The sequence below is a fragment of the Lontra canadensis genome, unplaced genomic scaffold (assembly GCF_010015895.1).
Source record: "Lontra canadensis isolate GAN:19392208 unplaced genomic scaffold, GSC_riverotter_1.0 scaffold1, whole genome shotgun sequence".
Lineage (NCBI taxonomy): Eukaryota > Metazoa > Chordata > Mammalia > Carnivora > Mustelidae > Lontra > Lontra canadensis.
The window spans coordinates 86,761,207-86,788,919 of NW_022630995.1; the positions used below are offsets into that span (position 1 = coordinate 86,761,207).

At 35.1% G+C, this 27,713-nt stretch overlaps 1 protein-coding gene across 1 annotated transcript in view; it reads left to right on the forward strand.

Annotated features, from left to right (window-relative positions):
* Positions 1–896: 896 nt before the first annotated feature.
* Positions 897–27,713, forward strand: part of BBS7 (Bardet-Biedl syndrome 7) — a 47,501-nt gene continuing 20,684 nt past the window's right edge. The window contains exons 1-13 of the mRNA XM_032858393.1: positions 897–1,033; positions 3,158–3,223; positions 8,068–8,130; positions 9,710–9,885; positions 12,427–12,613; positions 14,652–14,724; positions 15,126–15,242; positions 16,846–16,976; positions 18,605–18,689; positions 19,620–19,722; positions 21,337–21,529; positions 23,094–23,168; positions 25,872–25,937. Of these exons, the coding sequence (XP_032714284.1) occupies positions 998–1,033; positions 3,158–3,223; positions 8,068–8,130; positions 9,710–9,885; positions 12,427–12,613; positions 14,652–14,724; positions 15,126–15,242; positions 16,846–16,976; positions 18,605–18,689; positions 19,620–19,722; positions 21,337–21,529; positions 23,094–23,168; positions 25,872–25,937 (1,371 nt within the window). The 5' untranslated portion in view covers positions 897–997. The remainder of the gene's footprint in view (positions 1,034–3,157; positions 3,224–8,067; positions 8,131–9,709; positions 9,886–12,426; positions 12,614–14,651; positions 14,725–15,125; positions 15,243–16,845; positions 16,977–18,604; positions 18,690–19,619; positions 19,723–21,336; positions 21,530–23,093; positions 23,169–25,871; positions 25,938–27,713) is intronic.

Genomic DNA, 27,713 nt, shown 5'->3' on the forward strand with positions numbered 1-27,713 from the left:
GCCAATGCTTAAAATTTGGCCTTTTAAACACACATTAGAATATTGCAGAATTTGTATTCATGTCGGAGGTTGATACCTTCTCTGATGAAATCCATGGTGATATTAACCTATAGGATTTCTTGGATGTTGTGTAATGAAGACACATTCCACATTGCAGTTAGCTTTTCAGAAACTACCACTTGTTGATTTTGGACCGGATTCTTCATATACTTAAAAAACCCCACCTATACCAGCAGACTGAACGCAGTAGTAGATCTGGGACTCACCAGGCTTACTGGTGGATAGTAAATAGATTTGCAAATAATAGCAGTCTTTTTGCCTCTTTTTTTTATTCGAAAATAAGTTATTTTCATTAAAATATTTAATACGTTTTTAAACTACATTTTAAAATTTCAGTTCTAATTTCTAACATAGTAAATATCAATAGATAACCCATATCAACAGAAGGTCTTTGGCGTCTTCCGAAATGGTTTGTAAGAGTTTTGCAAAGGGGTCGTAAGGCCAAAAGTTTGATAACTACCGTGGTAAACTAACGCCTATAACAACGCCTCTTTCAAGGACCCTATCCAGTATCCGTAAAGTAGTTCAGAATCTACACAGGTTTCACACCGCGGGTCGACACCGCGAAGGATTTAGCGCTGGACGAAGGTGGGGTGGAGCCAATGCGGTGTTTCCAGTCTCCAGGGAACCACCTTTCTCCCGTCTCCTGGATCTCTTCCTCCTTTCCTCTCTGCCTCTGATTGGAGGCAGGTTAAGTCCGCGGGCGGGCCTTCGGGAAAGGGGCGGGGCTTCGCTTTAGCCAGGGGCGTGTCCTCCTCGCGCGAACGCATTGACGTCATACGGACGCCGCTGCCCTGGCGCCTAGCTTTTGCATCCCCTACCGAGGCTCCTGGGGTTGGTCTTTCAAGGGGAAGCGAGCGGTACCCCTTCAGAGGCCTGGGATCTGGCAGCCTCTGTCACTCCTGTGACGGCCTGATAGCGCGTTGGTGTCACCGTCATGGATCTAAATTTAAACCGAGCGGATTATTTACAGGTAAACCTGAGGGGATAAGGCGGGAGCCGCGCGCGGTGAGCCCCGCTCCCCGAGAGGATTTTGTCCTTCCTCTGACGTCTGTCGGGGTTGCCCGGAGCGGGGGCGGCGGCAAAGGTGCTGCGGGGCTGGGTGTTGCACTCGCGTAGTCCCGGTCACGGGCAACCCCTGCTCGTACTTGAGGGTCCGCTGGGACTTGGAAAGAAGCGCACACGCTCTCGCTTTGCTGGCTCCTGCCTGGTCCTAAAGATGCCTAGAAAGAACTGATGTGATCCCGGATGACTCCCCGGGGCCCTTCTCCTCCCAGGCTGCAGCTACCTGTTGGCCTGTAACTCCCGAATCTCCATCTCTACCCAGCCGCTTCTCCCGCGCGCCAGACACTTCTTACTGTGACCTGGACCTCACCAGCCAGAGCATCATAAAAGTGACGACAGCTAATTACTGTGCGTGCAATTTATTCTAGGCGCTTAACATATTTAATCTCCCTAAAAATTCTCGAAGTAGGTAATGTTACTGATGGGGATCCAGGGACTCAGATAAAGCAATCTGCTTTAAAAAAAAAAAAAAAAAAAAAAAAAAAAGAATGAAGTTCTACAAAGTCTCTGACCCCACAGCTGGTGTTCTCTGTTACACCATCTTGCCTCATTATTTAAGCTCTAGCTATTCTGTCTCTCTTTTCCATCGCCCTTTTCAGTAATTTTATTTGGTTAATGGTACAAAAGTTTGCCAGTCCGTTTACCTGGAAGTTATGCTAGGTACTTTCCACTTTAATATCTTCCATTTTGAGCTGGTCACCACATTTTGCTACTGGTTTTATCTCCTGAGCATCCCATGACTCTATCTCGTTTTTGCCATCTCCATCATCCCCAGTTCATGTTCTCAGCTTTTTAAAAAAAGTTTAATTTAATTTGTGTGTGTTCCAAAATTCATTGTTTATGCACCACATGTTTTCATCTTCTTAATTGGGCTTCTAGCCTCCAGCTTCACCTCCCTACAAGCCATCATTCACATAACTTGTTAGAGTGGTGTTTCACAAAAGCAAATCTAAACAGATTACTTTACACTTTAATACTACTCCTTGGAATACGGAATAAAATTGTAGTTCCACATTATCTGTAGATCTTTTCATGATCTGTTGTTTTTTTCCAACTTCCCCATTGGTCCCAACCGCCCCGCTTCCTATCCTAACTATGCACCACTAGTGATAGTTCCCTGCTGAACAGGCCATGCTGTTTTTGTCTTCCATACCTTTTGTAAAATAATCTTCATCATCAGATTGGATGTCATTGCCATCAGCATGTTTTGCATTTTAACAAAAGTCCTCTATGTTGCATTTTAAATAATTGTAATCTGTTTCCAAAGATTTTAAATCACTTTATAAAAACTTTTTAACAATTATATGTATGAAGTTTTTTATGAAGTCTTCTAGAAATATTTGTCTGTAAAGTATTTTTCAACTAGAGATGCCTGGGTGGCTCAGTCAGTTAGGTATCTCTCTTTGGCTCAGGTCATGATCCCAGGATTGTGGGATCCAGTCCTGCATCTGGCTCCTTGCTCCTTGGGGAGCCTGCTTCTCCCTCTGCCTGATGCTCGCTCTGCTTGTGTGCACAATCTCTCTCTCTTTCTGACAAATAAAATCTTTTTTTTTTTTTAAGATTTTATTTTTTTATTTGACAGGCAGAGATCACAAGCAGGCAGAGAGGCAGGCAGAGAGAGAGAGGAAGAAGGAGGCTCCCTGCTGAGCAGAGAGCCGGATGTGGGGCTTGATCCCAGGACCCTGGGATCATGACCTGAGCTGAAGACAGGCTTTAACCCACTAAGCCACCCAGGCACCCCAAATAAAATCTTATTTTAAAAAAAAGTATTTTGCCACTAATGTATTATTTTTGGCTTGACAACTTTATAGTACACATTTTAGTATCTTTGGGTGTGCTCTATGTTGACTTTTGTGGCATATTTCATTAAAAAATGAGTTCATCACTGATCATAATTATTTCATATCACTAATTGCAATAAAAAATAAGTCTCACTATGATCTGAATCACCTGGTCCTTTCATTCTCTGATGTAATCATTTCAAGTTAGTATAATAGAAAACATTCACTAGGTGACTGGTGTGTTTCCTTAGGTGGGAGTGACCTCTCAGAAGACTATGAAGCTACTTCCTGCCTCAAGACATAGAACTACACAAAAGGTACTGTAGAGATACTGGTTTCTCTCTATCTCTTTAGCTCTGACAGAGGAGAGGTTTATTATTTCTTTATTGGTAAATTACCCTTTAATGTTAAAATGTAAATAAATTTCTTTTAACTTGAACAGAGGTTGGAATACCAAGGGACAGTAATTTTCTTGCATGTTTTAATTTTTATGTACAGTCTGTAATAGATAAGTAAACTTGTTGAAAACATATTTCATTTTTCTGTTAATAATTTACTTGTTGTGTACTAGTGTGTACCAGATTGTGTGTATGAAAAACAAACATAAAGCACAATAGGATATAGAGAAGGTTATTTTTAAACTTTATCATCTTTTTAAGAATAAATTAAGTACTGAGGTAACTTAGTGGCTCAATCAGTTAAGTGGCCAACTCAGTTATGGTTCAGGTCATGATCTCAGCCTGCATGAGGCTCCATGTTTGTTGTGGAATCTTCTTGTACCTCCCCCTTTGGTTCCCCCTCCACCCTCACTTTATCTTTCTCATTAATAAAAATAAAATCCTTAAAAAAAAAAAAGAGTAGGTATTTTGATGTTGAACTTTCTATTTATCTAATATTTATTATTTTTATAGAAATATTGATCCTATGATTTCTATAAGGCAATTTTAATGTCAGTAGTAGACTTACAGCTGAAAACAAATACACTATCCTGATGTAATAACATTTTTTTAAGATAAATCAACAGATTTCTGATAGTCATTTATTGTATTTGGTCTACTAGATCAGAACTTCTCAAATTCTTTTTGCTCCCAGCACCCTTTTACATTTCGAAATTATTAGCATCCCAAAGAACTTTTGTTTATTTGGATTATATCTATAAATATTATTGTATTAAGATTAAAACTAAGAAATATCTAAAATATTATTTTTTAAAATAATAAACCCATTACATTTACATAAGTGAAATTTTAATGAAAAATACCTGTATTTTAAAAAACAAAAAGAATTTGGTGAGAATAGTGGCATTATATTATTACACTTTTGCAGATTCTTTAGTCTGGCACAGAGAAAGGCACCTGGCTTCTCATGTCTGTTCTTTATAGTCTGTTGTAATATATTGTTTCAGTTGAAGTATACAAAGAAAATCCAGCTCACATAGATACACAGTTGAAAATAAGTGTGATTTAAATAGCTTTTCCAGATAATTATGGCTCTTTATACATGATGTGACACATATACTTAACAAATAGTAGTTTCTTTTTTTTTTTTTTTAAGATTTTTATTTATTTATTTGACAGACAGAGATCACAAGTAGGCAAAGAGGCAGGCAGAGAGAGAGGGAAGCAGTCTCCCCGCTGAGCAGAGAGCCCGATGCGGGGCTCGATCCCAGGACCCTGGGATCATGACCTGAGCTGAAAGCAGAGGCTTTAACCCACTGAGCCACCCAGGCTCCCCAACAAATAGTAGTTTCTTAAATATTAGTTGCAATGTGGAATATGAAGCCATATTGATTAGTTTTTCATACTTAGGTACATTAAAAACTATTTATACTTTGAATGGATCTTTTACTCATGCATGGGTCTTTGTTTTTGATTTTAAAGATTTTATTTATTTATTTGACAGGCCAAGATCACAAGTAGGCAGAGGTGGGGGGGGGAAGCAGGCTCCCTGCTGAGCAGAGAGCCTGATGCAGGGCTCGATCCGAGGACCCTGGGATCATGACCTGAGCTGAATGCAGAGGCTTTAACCCACTGAGCCACCCAGGCGCCCCATGCATGGTTTTATAGCATCTTATAATGGTCATTTGAGATAAGTAGTTCATTGAGTTATACAGATTTCCCAAAGGTTGAATGTTCAAATGTTGATTGTACCAAATGTTATCATGGAGTATCAAACAAATCACATTTGTTGATATCACTACAGATTTCATTAGAAAAGTTGTCAAATATGGAATAGCTGTCCAGTTCCCAGTGGCAGATACATGTCTTATTGGTACTTATTTTTACTTGAAAGCTCAAATTTTATCATTGGAAACAAACACTCTCAATTATTTTCCTTTAAAATGGTAAGCTTACTTCCTGCAGTTTATAAAAAAAAAAACTCTACAAATACCCAAGTATTAATAACAACTTGTTATTAATCATTGTTAATATTTGCCAGTTGTTCTTTCATTCTTAAAATTGTGTTTTGTGTTTTGTGGGCCCTACGTGTTACAGTCAGTTAAGCTCTGACTCTTCGTTTCAGCTCAGATCTGATGTCAGGATTATGAGATTGAGCCCATGTCCAACTCAGTACTCACGACGGAGTCTGCTTTGTTTCTCTCACCCCCCTGCCCCATCGGTTCTCTCTCTGTGTCTCTAAAATAAGATAAATCTTAAAAAAAAAATTGTTTCGTGAAAAAACTGGGTAGTTCAGCTTATTACCAAAACAATTCTATAAGTGCTTTTTGGTTTGCCACAAAAGTATTCTATGTATATTTTATTATTGTTTTTTAAAGATCCATCCATTTATTTTTTCCTAAAAATTTTATTTATTTGAGAGAAATCACAAGTCGGGTAAGGAACAGAGGGAAAAGCAGATTCGAGCAGGGTGAGGGGCACTCCGCTGAGCAGGGAGCCCAATGCAGGGCTTGATACTGGGATTCCGAGGTCATGACCTGAGCTAAAGGCAGATGCTCAACCAGCTGAGCCACTTAGGCGCCACAACCATCCATTTTAGGAAGTGGGCTTCAGGAAGAATCTGAAGCAGACTTCACACTGAGCACAAGCCCAACTCAGGGCTAGATCTCAGGACCCTGAGATCATGACCTGAGCCTAAATCAAGAGTCGGATGCTCAATTGACTGCACTACCCAGGCACCCCAATTTTATGCATATTTTCTACTTTCTCACGCTTAAAAGACATGACTCAAGGACCAAATTTAACAAGATTAATAATTTTTATTGCTTCATCAAGAACATTCTTATATTAAGTTGGATTTTTTTTCCTGTACTTTGAAGTGATGATCCCAGTAACCACTGGTGTGGTTTGTTGTCATTGTTTTGATTCTTGCCAGATGCTAGCAATTTTATCCACCATTCTTTTGTGCCATCATTGTAAATATCAGTCTAGTGAAAAAGGAAATTAAAGACTTACTGACAAAAATAGTTTTCACTTGGCAGATTCCCTAAAAAGTTCTTGTTGACCCTAGGAGTCTAAGAATCATACTTTGGGAATCCCTGTAGTAGATTATTGTTTTTACAAGTTATTAGAGTAGTGTAGTGTTAAAAAACTCAAAACCTTGGGTGCTTGGGTGGCTCACTCGTTAAGCATCTGCCTTCTGCTCAGGTCATGATCCCAGGGTCCTGAGATTGAAGCTGTCATTGGGCTCCCTCTTCTTCCTCTCCTACTACCCCCTGCTTGTGTTCCCTTTCTCACTGTCTCTTTTTCTGTCAAATAAATAAATAAAATTTAAAAAAAAAACAAAACCTCAAATTGACCTTAACTGTTCTTATGTATTTTTTCATCTGAATAGAAATTTGCCAATACCAAAGATCTATAAATCTCCTAAAAATGTGCGCATAATTATTTGTGAATGTTCATTGTTCTGGGGAGGGAGTCCATAGCTTTCAACAAATGCACAAAAGGGTTTGGATCCCCCTACTACAAAGTTAAGAATCAGGGGTGTTGGGTGCCAGGATGGCTCAGTTGATTAAGTGTCTGCCTTCAGCTCAGGTTGTGATCCTGGGGTCCTAGGATCAAGTCCCACATTGGACTCCCTGCTCTGCGGGGAGCCTACTTCTCTCTCTGCCTCTCTCTTTCTTTGTCTCTCATGAATGAATAAATAAAATCTTAAAAAAAAGAAAAAAAGAAATAGGGACCTAAGAATGTGCTCCGCAACATCAAGTTTTTGATATTTGAGACTTATTTATGTCTTAATATATGGTCAATTTTCTAATGTTTCTGTGCGCTTGAAAAGAACATTTATAATTTAATTCTTAGGATGAATGATTACTTATTTATGCATGTGTGCACAACATGTCCTACATATATGTACATGCATGTATACATATGTGCATATGTATTAGAGCAAGGTAATTATTTTCTAATCTATATCCTTACCTTTTGTCTGCTTGATTATCAATTCCTGAGAAGGAAGTGTTGAAATCTCCCTCTGCATTTATGTCAACATAATCTATTGGTACATGATCGTAATTGTTGAAGCTGAGTGATGTCTACTTTTGTATATGTTAAAATTTTTCTATTACAAAGGTTTTAAAAATATCAAAGAAGTCAGTCACAACTTTAATTGATAATCTTTAATTGCAACTTTAATTTTAAGATAATCTGTTTTGAAAGTTAATCTTAACATGTTCTTATGCTCCAGGTGAGAAAAAAATGACCTCCCTGCCATTTCTGTCTCTATTCTCTTGTTCTGTTTACATTGTAGGAACAAAATAAATGGTCAGTTACTTGCATAATGACTCTCCATACCTCCTTTCCTGCTATTTTCTTGTACTAATACTAGTACAAAATACTAGTACAAAAATTATTTATTGTTTTTTAAAGATCCATCCATTTATTTTTATATATTTTTTATATTTTTATATTTTATATTTATATTTTATATTTTATATTTATATTTTATATATTTTTATATTTTATATATTTTATATATTTATAAATTTATAAACTTAATAAATTTATAAATAAATTTATAAATTTATAAAATAATACTCCAAGAAAGTATTATTTTGGAGTATTATTTTGTGTGGGGGTACTTTCCTAGATTTTCTGATCTCTACATTTAAAGTCATAATTTATATATTGAGAATCTTGTTTCCCCCATATAAGTTAATAGGGCATAATAATAGTAATTTAAGATTCTCCCCAATCTATTGTAGGTGGTTATTGGAGATCATGATGGTGTAGTTATGTGCTTTGGCATGAAAAAAGGAGAAGCAGTGGTATGTATAGCTTTTTTTTTATTTTTGAGAAAAACAGATTTTCTAAAAGAGAAACACATTACTTATTGAATATTCTTAGGTTAAACTTGTCCTGAAAGCAGTGAAAAATGCGTTGTGAGGGAAGCAGTTACATGGAGTATGAGGCTAGAGGCAACATAAGAATCATTTGCTAGCTAGCTATACAACAGATTACTTCACACTTCAGGGTTTAAAACAACACACATTTATTATTGCACAGTTTCTGAGGGTCAGGAGTCTAAGCTCAGTGTCTCACATGGCTGCAGTGCCAGGCTCTATTCCTTTCTGGGGCTGGGGTCCTATTCCAAGCTCACATGACAGGATTCAGATTCTTGCTCTTGTAGGACTGAGATCCCACTTTATTGTTGTCTGTACACCAGGGCCTGTTCTCATCATCTTGAGGTCCCCATAGTTCTTAGCCCTGTGACTAAGTGGACCCTCTCACAGGTCCACTCCTAACATGGTGACCTACTTCTTCAGGCCAGCAGGAAAATCTGTCCAGCCAGCTACGGTGGAGTCTTACATAACATGGAAATGATTATCTAATCACCTTTGCCACTTAATGGAAGCTAGTCAAGGATGTGATTAGTACATCATCATATTCACAGATCATAGTTTATAAGCAATGGGTCTGAGCTGTGAAGACTTATATTCACTATACATTATAAAGAATTTATAAAAAGATGAATAGTTAAAAACTGTCAGAAGCCCAGTGTTTCCAGTATTCATATATTCTCCCAGATACTTTAGTCTCTGTATAAAGTTACTGGAGGGAAGCGAAAGAAGCTGGTGCCAATAATAAAATGGAAAATAACCAAGGAAAAATTAATGATATAAATGTTGTGTTCAGGGGTGCCTAGGTGGCTCAGTGGGTTAAAGCCTCTGCCTTCGGCTCAGGTCATGGTCCCAGGGTCCTGGGATCAAGCCCTGCAACAGGCTCTCTGCTCAGCAGGGAGCCTGCTTCCCTCTCTCTCTCTACCTGCCTCTCTGCCTACTTGTGATCTCTGTCTGTCAAATAAATAAATAAAATCTTTAAAAAAATGTATTCAATTAGATATTAAGTTACACATTTGGGTTTTTGGTAAATTCTACAGCCTTTTATTTATAGTACTAAAATTCATAAAAATTATAAAGGAAACAGGAGACTTTAGTTTTAAAAAGATAATTAAAATGCAAAAACATGTCCATTGGAGCCAGTGAGGGAATCTAATTAAAATGCAGGTTCTCATTCAGTAGAGTTGGGGTTGGATCTGAGATTCTGCATTTTTAATAAGGTTAATCATACTGATGCCCCTGCTTAATGAACTGTACTTTGAGATGCAGAAGTTTAGATTTTAATGATGTGGCTGAAAAAGGTGTGTCAATAAATATTCCAAATTTAGAAGATATTTAGTCAAAAACCTTGAAGACTCACTGAAGTAAATACATTCATATCTTAAGATGTTTCTATAGTGAAACTATAATATTTTCTGTGTTTGAAATCACAGCATTTTTTTTTCAGTAAAGGAAAATGCTTACAGTAAATTTGTGTACTTAATTTTTTCCCCAATGATTTTTGCAGGCAGTGTTCAAGACTTTACCCGGGCAGAAGATTGCAAGATTGGAGCTAGGAGGGGTTCTTAACACACCCCAGGAGAAGATTTTTATTGCTGCAGGATCTGAGATCAGAGGCTTCACAAAGAGAGGAAAACAGTTCCTCTCTTTTGAAACTAACCTCACTGAAAGCATTAAAGCTATGTATGTTTATCCTTTTTTTTATTTTTATAAATCCATTTAATTTATAATATTTTGGATAGGTGACAAACATCAGATTAAGTATCATATCTTACTAGGTTTCCTGGGAAATAAAATTGACTAAAGGTACCTTATTAGTCAGAAACTCATTAACATAGAATCAGTACAAAATCAGTTGGCTGTCAAAATGTTTTCTTTTTAAGACTCTTATAGTATTTACACATTCATTTTTTTGACTAAATGGTTCCAGTTGATTCATGATCAAGGTATAAAAGAAAAAAGTAAAAGAAACCTAGAGACAGTTAGGTTTCTGTTCCTTTCCTGTCTGTGGTCATTTTGGTTGTGAGGTAGCATCATTTGCTGAAGGTCTGGCTGTCAAAGTTGCTAACTACCAATAGGCTATAATTTCAGGTAAATCAAGTAAGACCCTGAATAAAAAAAAAAAAATAACTCCCTTAATGGCTTTCTGATTTGTGAGATTTTACAAGTAAAATATAAGTTTTTTGAATCATGAGGAACTAGAGAGGGTTTTAAAGTTTATCTAATCCATTGTCCTCAGACCACTACTTAGAAGAATCCCTTGGAAGCTTAAAAGAGTAGATTTCTTGTCCTACTCATACGTGCAGAATCAGAATTATTAGGAGGGGGTAGAAAGAAAAAAAAGTTCATTTGACAACAACAGCCAAGTTGCAGACCTTGGTCTGAAAACTACTAATTCAGTCCAGAGTTCTATGAGGTACACAGCTGTCCTGCAGAATTCTATATACTGCACATCACATGTCCTGATGTCTAGGCTGGAAAACTTCGCTCTGTTGAGATTAGATAAAAATTAAATCATGGTAAGTGGGAGTGAGTTCAGTGGTTAACAAGAATGTAATAGTTTTGAAATGGACAATGACAAATGTGAAATACTAAAATCAAAGTAATAAATTAATAATTTGCGTAACTCCACATTCAGAAAGGTATGTAGAGAGGTTTGAGGAAGATCAGGAGTTTCCCAGCCAATAGTCTCTTTTGCTATTTCTTAAACCTTTTTTTTTTTTTTTTTTTTTTGGAATGGAAGAGGTGGGATGGAGAGGATCTTTATTCAATATTTTAAAAATTTATTGTCTGAATCCCCAGATTTATAAGAGTGCACAGGAAAGAAGGTTATAACTTGAAAATATTCAATAAGAAACTGAGCACTTACAAAGTTGGTTACCACTCAGGCATCCTTCCCTGCTTAATGCTTCCATCTGTCCCCACTCTTGTCAACAGTAGTGATTACAAGTAATACTTTGGAAAATGTTTAATTGCAATATAATTGCAAGTGTAGTGCAGATGGATTTCAAAATGAAACTTAAAATCTTGTAAAAGAATTTCATTAGGTTGATAAAAATGATATTAAGAGGACTACTAAAATCATGTGCAGAGCCACAAAGTGAGGCCACATAAGTGATAATCAAAGAGAAAATCAGTGAAGATCATTATAGCATAGGGAATAATTTTGTACCAAAACTTTTTAACTAGACTTTAGAGTGGTGGAGAAATAGTTGAAACTTTCAAATAAAATTACCTTCTTTATGATTCCATGGTTATAGCAATCTAGAAGTGAAAGGTAATGCACTAGTATATGATTTTTGTAAAATTTCAGCTCCCCCAGTGAAAACTGGATTTAATATAAGAATTGGAACATTGTTAGGATTATTGCCTAAATTTTGTTAAGTATAATTTGAACTCTTTTTCATTTCTTTTTTCAAGATAAAATTCTAATGAAATCATTTTTCCCCCACTGTTTATCATTTAAAGTAGGTTTGCTTCCAATAGCCTTTTCTAGACAATTTAGTATAGTAGTAAGAAAGCTAATTCTAGAGCTAAAAGCTACTTGAGCTGTAATCCACTCTGCTACTAGTTGTGTGCCATTAGGCAAGTTACTTAACATTTTATTGTTCTCTGTAAAAAGGGATAATAATGGTCCCTAGTTTACAGATTTATGAGGATTAAGCTAATACATATAAATCTGTTAGGACAGTGGTTGGCACACAGTGCACATTCAGAAAAAGTTATTTTTGACATTGTCTTCAGATATAGACAGTTATCATTGTCTTATTTTCAGTTTTTCTAAGCTTAATTTTGAAATGGCTGAGGCCTTAAGATTGTGATTTTCAGCTTTTTAAAATCAGTGTTTGGGGCGCCTGGGTGGTTTAGTGGGTTAAGCCCCTGCCTTCAGCTCAGGTCATGATCTCAGGGTCCTGGGATCGAGTCCCACATCAGGCTCTCTGCTCTACGGGGAGCCTGCTTCCTCCTCTCTCTGCCTGTGATCTGCCTACTTATGATCTCTCTCCCTATGTCAAATAAATAAATAAAATTTTAAAAAAAAATAAAATCAGTGTTCTATCAAAAGGCTACAAATTAAGTGAGGGAAATGGGGGGAAACTATTCTTTAGTCTGTGATAAAATGATAGAAACAGTATAGATAAACTTTTATTTTCATAACAAAAGAATTCAGGAGTTTCCTATGCTTATTTTTTTAAATATGGATATTTTTAATTTTAATGTTCTCAGGCATATATCTGGCTCAGACCTCTTTCTCAGTGCAAGTTACATCTATAACCATTATTGTGATTGCAAAGACCAACATTATTACCTTTCTGGGGACAAAATTAATGATGTCATCTGCCTTCCAGTGGAAAGATTACCTCGTATTACACCGGTATTGGCCTGCCAGGACAGAGTGCTCAGAGTTTTACAGGTTTCTGTTATTTACATTTTTATGTTTTTTTGTAATTTATATAAATGAATATTGCTGAAAAATGTGTCCTTGAGATAACTTACTTATTACTACCACTTTAAATGTCCTAGGTAAAATTATATCCAGGAAAAATGCTTTTTAATTGGTAAGCTGATGTTTTTTAACTTGAGGCAAATGTATTGAGATCTTTGGCAAGTTTTTAGAGAGGCATATATGGGAAAAGGATGCTGTTCTGCCCCCATGCATAATTTCTGAGCTAGTTCAGTCTGAATGGGATGGCTTTGCTACAAAGAACCCCTTCTAGCTTTTTTTTTCTTCTTCTTCCTCCATTACTCATCCCTCCCCCAAAAATCAAATTAACGGAGGAAATTGGGTTGTAGAGAGGGTGTTAGGTTTTAACAAAGAAGGGATAGTTGTGATCAGGGTTGTGTCATTTGTTTACTCCACATTTATGACAGTATGTGAAACAGAATAAGCATTCAGTATTTGTTGGATAAGTACATGATAAAAATGAATAAATAATAATAATAAATAATAATGAATAATAATAATAATAAGTAAATGCATGACAGAAAAATCATTTTATTGTCCTTATATTTATATTAAAAACTATGAGTGGTTAAAACACTTACATAAGGCATTGTTATTAGTAATAAGAGTTATAACTATGTCCATCTCAAAAGTGGCTTTCAATAAGATACACATACATAAACACACCAGAATCCATAAAACAAAGTTTAAATGCACCTAACCTAGAACAGGTGGATTGCTTGGGTTAGAAAGTTAGACTGACAGTGCACAAAACATTTGGCCGTTTATTCTGCGCCATCACCAGCTTTCTCACTCTTTGGAATTTCATAGCCAGGTGTCCATTTCTTGACATCAGTCTTTTTATAGAAGGAAAAATCCATTCGTTCTATGAGGTTTTATTTTTTTTTTTTCTATGGGAAAAAAAGTTTATGTTCAAGGTTCATTCTAGGGGCATGAATGATTAATTTCTTCCATAGCCTGTGCTTCCAAATATGAGTTGTTTGAATAAAGTTTTAAAAGAATCTGGTGAGTATTCAATTAGAAATTGGTCTGGCTGATTCGAGGATTCTGCTTTGTTTAACAAGAAGAGATCCATGATCTTATTGTAAAAATACAAAAATGACTAAGGATTTGTGGGAAGTTAAAACTTGAAGCCTTTGCTCTACCCTTCACATATTCCTACTCTCCTTTGGCTCCCCATTTGTAAGCAATCCTTTGCCCTAGAGGTAGCCCTTTTTAAAGTTTTTTTGTGTATTTTTTTGTGTTTATACACTTGACACCTATGAAGTTTCAAATATAATTTTAAAATAAAAGATAAGGCATATGACTTTTATATGTTCTATATATAATTTTTTAAGAAAAATGTTATCCCATATTTACTATAATTTTGTGGGGGTTTTTGTTGAGTGATTTAATCATATTTTTTCCTGTGAGTATAAGTACTTCTACCTCATTCTTTAACAGCTTCACAAATATTGTATACTAAGTGAAAATGTTCCAAATGGCAAAATTTTTAAAAGGACAAATAAGTGGACATGTTTTGTTTTCTTATCTAAGTAACAGGTCATTTGTCCTCTTACTAGAGTAGGTTTTGGAAATATCCAAAAGAAAAGCTAACATTCTCCTTAAGAAGTAATGTTGGGTTTGTTTAAATGTTTGAATGTGCTCTAAGTTAAACTGGAAAAAAGAAACATCTTGTTCCTGGAAACCTTAGATAGGAAAATTTACCAGCGTCAGTCAAGTTTTTGGGCAAAGTATTTAAAATGAAAAGTATTTGAAGTGTAGACTATCTTGTATATTTCTTCTTGATCTTTACATTTTTAATGTATTTTAAAATGAGTTAACATAGACAAAATTACTAACAAAGGCAAGTTAATAATCACAGCATAACTTTCTCCAGCAGTTTTATTCTAGAGTTCTTTATAGGACTACTGATGTTATCTATGAGCTCCTGTATTATTTTAAATTTGCATTCTGTTTCAGTTCTGAAATACTTGTTCTCCTTCAGGGATCGGATGTGATGTATGAAACTGAAGTGCCTGGCCCACCTACCGTTTTAGCACTACACAATGGAAATGGCGGTAATCACAGTCAAATAAGGGAGTGCATTATGTTAATTAAGTCTAGATACTTCAGGTTTAATCATTTAACTATATATTAAGTGAAAATGGGAAATTGTAGGAAGAACATGAACTAGAATTGAGACAGTAGTCTTCAGATGACTTGCCAGTAACAGTAATGAACTAGTGAACTTTAATTTTTAGTTTCCTCATTTTAAAATTAGATGATGAGGAAGGGTTTTATCTCTTTGATGTGTAAAATTCTGTGACTATATAACCAGCCTCCCAAAGTAAGTGTTCTTTTTATATTTTTTAAATGAGATTTTCATGTGAAAGTCAGTGTATCTGAAAAAAATTGCAGTTTTAAAGAGATATTATGAGTCATGGGATAAATATAACATGTTGAATTTAATTACACCTAGGTGACTCTGGAGAAGACCTTTTGTTTGGAACATCAGATGGAAAACTTGGGCTTATTCAGATCACTACCTCCAAACCAGTACACAAGTGGGAAATTCGAAATGAGAAAAAGCGGGGAGGTATGTGTTTGATGTAGTTTAGTTCTGAAATTTCAGTGATTATTAAATATCCTAAATTATATAGTTCATTCTATTTTATTTATTCATAGTACATAGTAGACTTAACAGATCACAGAGCCACCTTACTATTTGTTTATTTAGCAGGTCTGTCATACTTTGGCATAATTATTAATTAAGAAATGCTAATAGTAATTTAGGATAGACAGGGTTTTATGGGCTAATGTCCATCCATAACATCATTCTCTGCTCAAATCCATTATTCATTGTTTGGTGTAGAAAATTAATTTGAATTTGAGAGTATTTGATAGGAGGCAAGGAAAAAGTCCAATGGGTCAGGGAATATTTCTGTTTTCTAGAGAATTTTTACCTTTCTGAGGGAATTTATATCTGACTTAGAAGGTAGTGAGATGGCGAATTATAGATGTAGTAATTCTATTCATATATTAATTTATTCCTTCAACATATACTTGTTAGGAGAGACAGAGAATAAACAAGCAAATAAGTGAGATAGCTTAATTTAGTCACCTGAAAGAAATGTCAGAGGGTGATGTATTAGTGATGGGAGAAAGGAGAAAGACTATATTTAGACTGGGTGGTAATGGAAGACATCTTATAGAAGACAAAATTTGTGCTTAGATCTGATTGATAAGAAAAGAAGTTAGTAGTGTAAAAACTTGGGGGAAAAATGTGCTCTAGAAGAAGGAAAAAGTCAGGACTTGAGGCAAAGGTACACTTGATTCATTTTAGGAGCAGAGGGAAAACCATGCATTAGCATGGCAAGAAAAGAAGTCAGGGAATTAGCATAGATCCAAATCATGTAGGTCCTTGTGGGCCTTGGAAAAGGATCTGGATTTTAATCTAAGTGCAGTGAGACGCCTTTGGAGAATTGTAAGTAGGAGTATGACATGATCTACCAAAACAAAACAACCCCCCACCCCCAAGGAGATTGGATTTGAGGGGAAGCAGGTCAAAATTGGAAGCGTGGCGATCCATTAGGAAGTCATTGTTTTCATTGTTCTAATTTACTGTACTCTAGGCTAGAGATATAAGTGGCCTGGGCTAAGCTAATGGTAGTTGGAAAGGAGACAATTTCAGTATGTGTTTTGAAGATTGGGCTGGTAAGATTTGCTAAGAGATTTGATCTGGGCAGTGAGAAAAAGAAAGGAAGAGACGTAGCCTAGAATTTTGGCCTGAGGAACTGGGTAATACCTTATTGAGATGAGAGATTGGGGAAGGAGCATTGAGGGGGTCTGATAAAGGGGAATGAAGAGTTTTTACTGGGGCATGGAAAGTTAGAGATGCAAATGTATGTCTCAAAGAAAATGCTGAATAGAGATTTGGATATATGAGTCTGGAGCTCTGGGGAGAAGCCAGAGCTGGGGATATAAACTTATGAACCATTTCTATTTAGATTATATTTAAAGTCTTGGAAATGGATGGATACAGATGGAAAAGAGGACATCTGATTATACTCCAAGGTTTTTGTTGTTTTTTTCCCTATTCTGATTTGGTGTATACATTTTTTTCGTTCTTTACTTTGTATATACTTGACTATAATGTTAGTTTTATTAATAACTTGTCACCTCTGTCATCTTTTTTGAAGGGATTTTGTGTGTTGACAGCTTTGACATTGTGGGTGATGGGGTTAAAGACTTACTTGTTGGGAGAGATGATGGAATGGTGGAAGTGTACAGTTTTGACAATGCAAATGAGCCTGTTCTACGATTTGATCAGGTCAGTTCATTTAAAAAAAAGACTATATATGCTTACTCATAAAAAATTATAGAGATGACAATGATGATTTGGGTTTTTTTAAATCAAATATATTAAAATCTTGTGTTTGGCTTAGAATATTGCACCTTTGGTGTTATCAAAATCTCTAGACCACTCTTGTGTTTGAATAATAGACTATTGAATAATGAATAATGAATTACTTCCAGCTGAATAATGAATTATTGCTTCTTTGGTTTCTAAGCATTGTATATTTGAAGTATTAAATATTTTGCCTTAGTTTCTATAATGTATAGTAGATTACAGGAGTAACATTTATATGTTTGGGTAACATAAACAAGACTGTGTTGTCTCAAAATAATATTTTAGGATAAACTCATGTTGTTAAGACAATATCAAAATATCTTTAAGCAGAGAGAAAAGTTGCAATTTCACTTCTAGCCTCCCAAAAGTTTACTATATGAGAAGATTTACTAGTTAAGAGTAATTCTAGTTCACAAATTTTAAATGTAGTTTAGCTTGTTTAGCCCAAGGTACAGAGTTACATGGAGAGTCATTCTGTTGTAAACGGAATCTTTCATTTTTGCGAAGTGGTGTTCTCTAGTCCATGGTTTCCCATCCTGCCTCTGGCAGGATTCATTGAGGCTGTTTTGAAAACAAAAAAAAAAACAAAAAAACCCCACAATTCAGTATCAATTAACTTTTTTTTGTCTAATTTCTCTATTGGTGCTACCTCTCAGCTTTAACTGCAGATCAGCAAATACAGATATTTTGATGTATAGAGAAAGTATATTACATAGATAATATGGGGATAAAAATTCTCTAAAGGTATCATATAGGCTATCATCTTCTTTATTCGTTAAAAGAACTATTTGGGAGATGGTATATGGAATTCAGATAATAGACTAAATATATTGGGAGTTTTGCTTATGTAGTTTAAAAAAAAAAAAAAACTGCTTTCTTGGGGTGCCTGAGTGGCACAGTTGGTTGAGTGTCCAACTCTTGGTTTCCTCTCTGGTCATGATCTCAGGGTTATGGAATTAAGCCCCACCCCGGGCTCTGGGCTCAGGGGAGAGTCTACTTAAGTTTCTCTCTCCTTTCACTCTGCCCTTCTTACCCCATGCTCATGTGCTTCTATAATGAACAGATGGAAAAGAGGACACCTGATTATGCTCCAAGGTTTTTGTTGTTTTTTTCCCTATTCTGATTTGGTGTATACATTTTTTTTCATTCTTTACTTTGTATATACTTGACTATAATGTTAGTTTTATTAATAACTTGTCACCTCTGTCTTTCTCTCTCTTTCTCTAAAATAAATAAATCTTTAAAGACAAAAAGCAAAAAACTTCTTTATATAAATAAATGATCTTGCTCATTGGGTGACTGATGAGGCTAAGTGCAGAACACAAATATATGAGTCATTTTCAATCTTCTTTCCCCAAATTTAAAAGCACTGGGATTTTCTGCCATTTGTGCAAGATTTTTGCCTTCCAGTTTCATTGTTTCCACATGCTAAGTATTCAATAAGCATATGTTGAATGTCTGGAAATGGGAAAGTAAGTTTTATGGATTATTTTAATATGTGAACTTTTTAGTTACTAATTAAGTGCTCGATCTTAAATTTATTTTAGATGTTGTCTGAAAGTATCACATCTATCCAGGGTGGTTGTATAGGGAAAGATGGCTATGATGAAATTGTGGTATCCACATATTCAGGTATGGTAAATAGTAATAAGAATCAAATGAGAAAAAACTTAAATTGCATAAATTAGTTTTGATGACTACTTTTTAAAAAAAGTGCTATTAGTGAACCTTACCTATATCATTAAACCTTTATTGATTAAAAAATGAGGGAAGGAGTGGGTGTATTGATTTATAAAACAGTTAATATTTGAATAATACTTGTTAGGATACTTAGCATGCTCTAGTAGTGAGTTAGGGGAAATTAGAGGGGGAAACAAACCATGAGAGACTGTGGACTCTGAGAAACAAACTGAGGGTTTGGGGAGGGGTGGGAGGTAGGTGAACCTTGTGGTGGGTATTATGGAGGGCACATATTGCATGGAGCACTGAGTGTGGTGCATAAATAATGAATTCTGGAACACTGAAAAGAAATAAAAATAATAAGAATAAAAAAGAAAATTAAATGATATTCTTTGATTTAAAAAGAAATACTGACTGAAATTTAGTTTGTTTTGTTATTGCTTACATTTCTTATAAAAATTTCCTTGCTTTTGAGTTGGTCATTTTTGCATTCTCAAAATAGCCAATGTCAGAGTTTTTTTTTACTTTCCATGAAAATGATTTTTGAGAGACTGTTTTAATTCATCAAGTATTTGCTAGAATGTGTTGACTTGTTCCATACTTGAAAACTAAAACTATAAGAAGTGAAAGATTTCCTTAGTTATAGTATTATAGTGTTTCAGGCAAAATAACAGTATCACAAAATGCTTATGTAATTTCAGTATGGTTTGAATATTTTCCAGCTTGATTTCTTTGGTTTTTGTTTTGTTTTGTTTTTTGAAGGAGAATAAGTCCTAGGACTAAATGAGGTTGCTGTTGGTGGACAAAGGGGCATGTATACTTGGGGTTTCTTTTAATACTAGCAGCACTTAATGGTCCATGATTGTAATTTCATCTCTACAGGCTGGGTTACAGGTTTGACCACAGAGCCTATACATAAAGAAAGTGGACCAGGAGAAGAACTGAAAATTAATCAGGAGATGCAGAATAAAATTTCTTCTTTAAGGTAATTTTGGATTTTTTTGTTTGCTTTTTTTTTTTTTTTTTCATTTCATGAAGTGTGTAGTTTTTTCTTATTACTGATAGAAGCAGAATATTTTATTGGAAGAAAGTATACCGTTTAATTCATTTGTCACCTTCTTAAAGGAAAACTTATCAGTTTGAGAAAATTAGCAGTAAGTGCTAATTAGTATTTCAAAGTTAGAAATCTACTTTTATACACTTTATTCTATATTGACTTTTTCTTAGATCAAAAAGTGTATTTTTTCACTTGTTTAGTTATAGATAGTTGTAGTATTTGGTTTTCTTCACAGGCATTAGAAAGAAACCGTCACAAACTGCTGTATTCCTCATTAATAGTAATATTTACTGCTCGTATGGACTCTTCTGAATCTGTAACTTTGGCTTATCGGTTTTCTTACTGGAAATGAGTAATATTGATTCCTTTAGATGCAAGGATTGCTTCTATGTTCTATTCAGTTTGCCAAGTCCTATGAAAAGGGACATCGGACTCAAGTAAAATTCCTTCCTATAACAAAGAAGTGGGAGTTGCTAAAACTTTTAATGACTGTTCTCCCTACTTCAACCCTTGCCAACCTCTTGGGTCAGTGATGGCCAATCTTTTTTGGTGGCATTTGAGGGCTACACAGGTTTTTAAGGCAGCAAAATGCTACAAGTACTAATTCACTAAAGCCACACAAGTTTATACCATAAGCCAGTTTATAGCAAAGCCACCTGGAGAGCAAGCTCTTTCAACCAAGATAGGAACCAAGTAGAGTTAATGTCTACTATCTCACATCCTCAGTATAATTCCGTACATTTATAACCCAGTCTGTCCCTCCTGATGCCAGTGAATATGAGTTGAGAAACTTATGTCTGTTTTGTTCATTCAGCAGCTGCAACACAGGTACATATGAAGCATTCAGTAAATACTTCTTGGACGAATCAGTCCTTTCCTTTGTTTATTGCACAAATCTCCTCCAAGCTCTTCCCAGACTTTTCCCCCTAAGCTGGGGCTGGTTAAACCTCCTGTTTTCCTCAGTTACTATTTGCTTCATTTGCGTATGGCTTTTCCCTTTAACTGAAGTGACTCTAAGCAATGAAGCAATGCCTGAACAGTTCAGTCTAAGCAAAATCCTCTTCAACAGTTGATAGAACTTCAGCTGTACCCCTGGCTCATGATCATCCTGTGGTCCCCAAAATGTGAATACTCTGCAGCATCCTTTTGTCTGTCTCGCCTAATTCTGACTGAAAGGTACATATTTACTGGTTTTACACATTTTGTTTCTTCAAATTAAATGTTTCTCAGCCCCAGTACAATCAGTTTCTCTTCTGATTAGTATTATATGTAACTGTGACTAGATTTGTGTGTTAGAATTGATTATTTGCAACCTGCTTTGATACTTACAACTATGAGTTTTGATTTTTAGATTAGAGATAAGTAATGTGGAATTCTTTTTGGTCAGTCATAGAAACAAAATTTTGTTCCTATTAGTGTCATAATTCTAGTTCATCAATAAAAATCCATTTTGCAGAAGTTAGTCTCAAATTCTTGTAATCATTCTAAGGACTGCAAATGTGTATACTTTTAGGTGACAGAGTTGTATATATTTTCCTCTAGGAGTGAGCTGGAACATCTGCAGTATAAGGTACTACAGGAAAGAGAGAAGTATCAACAGTCTTCTCAATCAAGCACAGCAAAATCAGCAGTACCTTCATTTAGTGTAAATGATAAGTTTACATTAAATAAAGATGATGCCAGCTACAGTCTCATCTTAGAGGTACAGACAGCGATAGATAATGTCTTAATACAGGTAAGCAAAATGTCTAATTTACTTGTTTTGTGATTGGATCTATTTTGCAGACCAGTCATATGCACTAATTATTACTGGACACTTAATTTTAGACAGTAATTTTAAGTATTTATCTTTTAAAAATTTTTTTTTAAGATTTGAGAGAGAGAGAGAGAGAGCTTGAATGGGAGGAGGGGCAGGCAGAGGGAGAAGCAGATTCCCTACTGAGCAGGGATCCCGACCCTGGGCTCCATCCTGGGACTGAGGGGATCATGCCCTGAGTGGAAAGCAGACGCTTAACCAACTGAGCCATCCAGGTGCCCCTTTAAGTGTTTATCTTTTAAATATTGCATTTAGTTTAGATAATTTTAAAGGCTTATCTTAATCTTCAATTAGCTAATCAATTGCTCTAGATTACCTAAATTACATCTTTATTTTTTATTTATCCTGTAAGTATTAAACAAAAGACTGATGGACTTAAGTTTCAGGAAACATGAGAAGGAATGTTGAAGGTTTTGTTCTTTGGTTGACCTTTAAGAGAATTTTAAGAGATTTGACAGAATACTGCAGTATTTAATGCCATTATTAGAATCTTTTTTTAAGCTCCAGATTCTAAAATGTTTACAGTACAGCTTGCTCATTAGCTACCAGTTTCTAGGAGGTCAGTAGACAAAGTTGATAATGACAAAGGGTGAAATTTAGGGACAATAATACACAACTCCATTCAACAATATATTTAATTAGTTTTTCTTTAAATTATATGATTTTCAGGGAGTGGGAAAAGAAGATAATAGGATGAATGGAAAACAAGTGAAAGATGGAAAACCTGTCAGATAATGAGAAAAGAATAAAGATGAGGAAGAAGATAAGGTTTAAAAAGATGTGGAGGAGAGATCAGATTATTAATTAAAAAGTAAAGGCTGATATCTGTCTTAAGTAATGCTAGCTTAAGAGCTGCATTAAACAACTCTAGAAGAGCATCATTTACATAGAACAGAGTGCAATAGCTCTGTCCTAGAAACTGCCTCTCCAGAGGAGATCAAAAACAGTTGAAAATAAATTTGATTAAAATGATCTGATATCATGAGAATGGCCATATTAGGAAGATTATCCTTTAAGGGGGGTGGTGAGAGATGATAGTCTGTGATCTCTGATAAAATTAGAAAAAAAAAAGTCATTGTGATATGTTTATTCTTTATTATATTTATTTTCTAGAAATACATATTATCAAATATAAATTAAGAAAATTCATTTGCTCAAATTTAAAGATGACCATGAACTAGAACTAAAGAGAACCCTTAGAGAAAATGTTTTGTTGGGCACCTGGATGGTTCGGTAGTTAGGCATCTGCCTTCAGCTCAGGTCATGATCCCAGGGTCCTCGGATTGAGTTCCACATCTGCCTCCTTGCTCAGCAGGGAACTTGCTTCTCCCTCTGCCCCTCACCCCTCTCTTGTGCGTGTGCGTGCTCTCTCTCTTTCTAGAATAAATAAAATCTTTAAGAGAAAATGTTTTGTGAACATTTTTAGTTTTCCATCTGAACCATTTTGTTTTTGTTTTTGTTTTTTTTTAAATATTGACTGTAGAGTGATGTTCCAATAGACTTACTTGATGTGGATAAAAATTCTGCTGTTGTCAGCTTTAGCAGCTGTGATTCTGAGGTGAGTGAAAACTATAAAGAATTTTTCAGATACTTAAATTTCTATTATGCCATTTTGAATCAAGTCTGTAAATGCTGATAGGGTTTGATGTTTCTTCTTCAGTCTTTTTCATAACCTTTCCCTCAAAATCTGCTTCTGCTCTTTTTCCCTGTTTTCAGATAATCCAGAAAACTGGGGTGTTGTCCTAGATTCCTTCCTTTCTCTCATCTGTTAAATCCAGTCAGTCACTAGTTTCTGCCAGTTCTATCTCCTTGGCTCTTATATCTCTACTCTGCTTCATTTCTACTTCTTTTTTAATTTCTTAATTTTATTTTTACTTTCATTTAAGATTTTATGAGAGAGAGAGAGCACAAGCAAGGGGAGGGATAGAGGGAAAGCAGATTCCTTGCTGAGCAGAGAGCCCAACAATGCAGGGTGCCATCCCAAGACCGTGAGATCATGACCTGAGCCAAAGGCAGACTCTCAACAGAATGAGCCCTCAGGAGCCCTTTCATTTCCACTTCTGTTAACTTTCTAGGCCCTTATCATGTTTGCTTAAACTACTCATCTACCAGTTTTTCTGCTTCCAGTATTGCCTCTCACCTCTAGGCTCTGCTGTACACTGCCACCAGAGAGGTCTTCATAAAGTATAAGCATCTGTGTCATTTCTTCTCTCAAAACCTTTTGAAAATTCCTTATTTCCTGCGACACGTAAGTCTAGATTTCTCACTGTGGCATAACAACTTTCTATGATTCAGCTCTTGATTATATCTCTAACTTAATCTCTTACCAGCTGCTACCTTCCCTCCCATGCATATTATTTCTGCCAAACTGAAGTTCTTAAAATTTCTTGAAAATGCTGTATAGTTTCACACATCCTACATTTGAACATGGTCTGTTCCTTCTCCCTATTCTTTTTCACCTTTTCTGGGCTTGTTGAATCTTGCTTAACCTTTATGGAGTAGACATTTGTTGAGTACTTACCATGTGCAAAGTACCTTGGATGAGATTGTGTCGGAGTTTTTGGATATGCTTACTCTGTCACTTCTTTTTGCTTAGTACTAGCTGATTAGCATTCTCAGATCTAAGTGTGGCTCCTAAAGAGAAGTTAGGGTAAAGAAAATGTCTGGAGTATTGAAGAAGGCAAACCTGAGCAGGAGGTGGTGACTGGAGTTGACATGTAGTTATACACACAAAAAAGGGAGGAATAAAAAGAGTAGATGCAGAACAAAGCTGATAGCTATATTAGGGAATAGTCTTTAATATAATTTTACAGAAAAATTTTTTGATAAGAGATTTTATAAGTTGTATTATATAATATGTATCATATTTGTCATCCCTGTTTAAAACGTAAGAGAGTGGGGCCTACATTTTTATTTTCATTTAAAAAATCAGGTTGATCTTAGGGCGCCTGGGTGGCTCAATCGCTTGGGCGTCTGCCTTCAGCTCAGGTCATGATCTCAGGTCCTGGGATCAAGCCCCACATCGGGCTCCCTGCTGAGCAATGAGCCTGCTTCTCCCTCTCACTCCTCCTCTGTGCTCTCTCTCTCTTTCCCTCTCCCTCTCAAATAAAGAAAATCTTTTAAAAAAAGATCTTGATCTTAAAATTTTAATTTCCTAGTTGCTGTAAAAGATTAACCTATTTTATTACCACACTGCAGGATTCTTCAAAATGAGTATTTTATACTAATTTAAAACCCATTTTCTATAATGATGGCTTTAAAAAAAACATTATGGAGGTTCAAGTATATACAGAAGTAGAGACAGTAGTGTAATAACCTCCATGTACTCATCATTTAACTTCAACAAATGACCAATCTTGTTTTATGCTGTTCTCCCTCTCCCATCCCAAACCTAATCTCAGAATTTTCATATATTTTAATCTTTATCATCTTAGCCATAAATACTTGAGTATGTAACATTTTTTTTACTCATATGAAAGCATATTTATTTTTAGGTGGACTGATATTCTGTGTTTACTAAATTTAAGTGATTCGAAATTAAAATGCTCCAATTTTCTTTTTAATATTATCATCTTTTTTATTCAGATATTTATTAAAAATAGGGAAATAGCAGTACATGAAAATTAAATACTAAATATTTCATGTTGCTTTGTTTTTGAAATTCCTGCACACAGATCTATTTCTCTATTTTTAGTAGTTTAATATTTGGGTTCAGGAAGTAATATTTGAAGTAACCTCTCTAAGTTTATTTCAACAAGCATGTATTGAGTGTTTACAGTATCATCCCAGGAACTGTGCTATTTGCTGGAAATTCAGAGGAGATATTTCTTAGTCCTCTGTAAGTATTTGTTAAAGTCAAAGATAGCACGAAACACTGATGTTTTTGTCTTGATATAAACATTAGAAGTGTGTGCTGTCAGTTAAATTTTTAGGACAATTAATATTTAAATGTTACTGTAGAAGATCAGGATGGAAAGAGCATGAGCTTTAGAGTCTTAAAAGATATGAATTTGTATTCTAATTTCATTACTTACTAGCTTTTGGGAAATTTTATTAACCTGTAATGCTGCAGTTTCTGTGTCTGTTAAAACTTACTTAGTAAAACTTCACATAGGGTTGTTTGCAAGAATAAAAATAGCACTTATCTCAGTGTCACCCAAAGGATATTGTGCTTAGTAAATGGTAACCATTATTATTATTGATATTTTTATTATTAAAAATGTGAATTCATCCTTCTTCCTCAACTTTGAATTCTTCCCAGTCAAATGACAACTTTCTTCTCGCTACTTATCGGTGCCAGGCAAATACCACAAGGCTGGAACTCAAGGTAAAAATGTTTGAAATTACCTTTAATTGAAAGCTTGAACTTTTCTTCCCTTTGCTATACCTTGCTATGATATCGTTTCTTTGTATCATTTTCTCCCTGAAATGAGTCATTTTGGAGTAATGACTTTTGGATGACCATTTAGGTTTTAACTCAGCCCCAACCATTATCTCTGCTAGTGGCTTCTCTAAAATTACCCATCCTGAATTTCCTCTGAGTGGAATTTTTTTTTTCTAATTCTCTATTATGGAAAAGTTTCAAACATATATAAAGGTAATAACTTAAGCCTCAACAGTCATCAACTCATGGCATTCTTGTTTATACTGTCACTGTCCATTCTAAATTATTTTGAAGCAAATACAAGATATTTCATAATTTCATTTGTAAATATTTCAGTACATATGTCCAAAAGATGAGAACTATTTGTTAAAACATAACCACAGGGGCGCCTGGGTGGCTCAGTGGGTTAAGCCACTGCCTTTGGCTTAGGTCATGATCTCAAGGTCCTGGGATCAAACCCCGCATCGGGCTCTCTGCTCAGCGGGGAACCTGCTTCTCCCTCTCTCTCTGCCTGCTTCTCTGCCTACTTGTGATCTCTGTCTGTCAAATGAATAAATAAAATCTTAAAAAAAAAACCAAAAACACAATACTGTTATCACACCTAATAAAAATAAATTATTGTTGATTAACAATCATTGAAAATATATTGTTAATTAACAATTATTAAAAATTAATAATAATTCCTTAGTATCATCAAATATTCAGTATTTAGATTTCACTGATTCTTGTTTCTACAGTTTGTTTGATTCAGTCATGGTCCATAATTTGGTTGTTGAAGTATCTGAGCATTTGCCCTATATTTTCCTACCACCCAAATTTCCAATGTCATTTATTACCATCTATTCTAGAGAAAATCTTTTAATGTTTTCTTTAGGAATTTAGTAACATGATCTCTTTTATAATTAAAAGAGATTTTAAATTTTATAATTTATAATTTTATAATTATAATTAGATTATAGCACACAAATGTATTTTAGTTATTTGGTTTGTGTAAGGTTTTTAAAAAATTATTTTTGATTTATTTATGATCTAAATATTAAGGACTACAACTTTTATCATAGTGTTGATGATGTTCAGACTCAAAGCCCGTTTCTTTTTCAAGAGAGATGCTATTACATAATTACTTTTTCACATCTAGTTAAGGAAATTCCAGTGAAATGTAGGGTTTTTTTCTAAACAATTTTAGTCTGCTTAAGTTCCCTTTTGTGTATTTTGAAAGAAAAATTAAAAACTGGAATAAATTTTTTATGTAACTTAATAAGCATTTTAAATTACATTTCCACTCTGAACAAGACTGTGCCATTAAATTGGGAAGTAGGCCTAAAAATATTAAAAAGCTGTGTTCTTTTTTTAAAATTGGATGCGATAATAGATGTGAGAAAAAGAAGAAAAAGGTGGAACTTAACTTGCCATATGGTAAAATGTACCAAAATCTACTATAATAAAAATAATGTAGGGTATTTATAAGGCCTAATTAAATGGGGAGTACAACAGAATAGTCTAGAAAGAGCCCACTACACATTTATGGAAATTTAATGCATGACTTTTTTTTTTTAAGATTTTATTTATTTATTTGACAGAAAGAAACAGCCAGAGAGGGAACACAAGCAGGGGGAGTGGAAGAGGGAGAAGCAGGCCCCCTGCTGAGCAGGGAGCCCAATGCAGGACTCAATCCCAGGACCTCAGGACCATAACCTGAGCCTAAGGCAGACGCTTAAC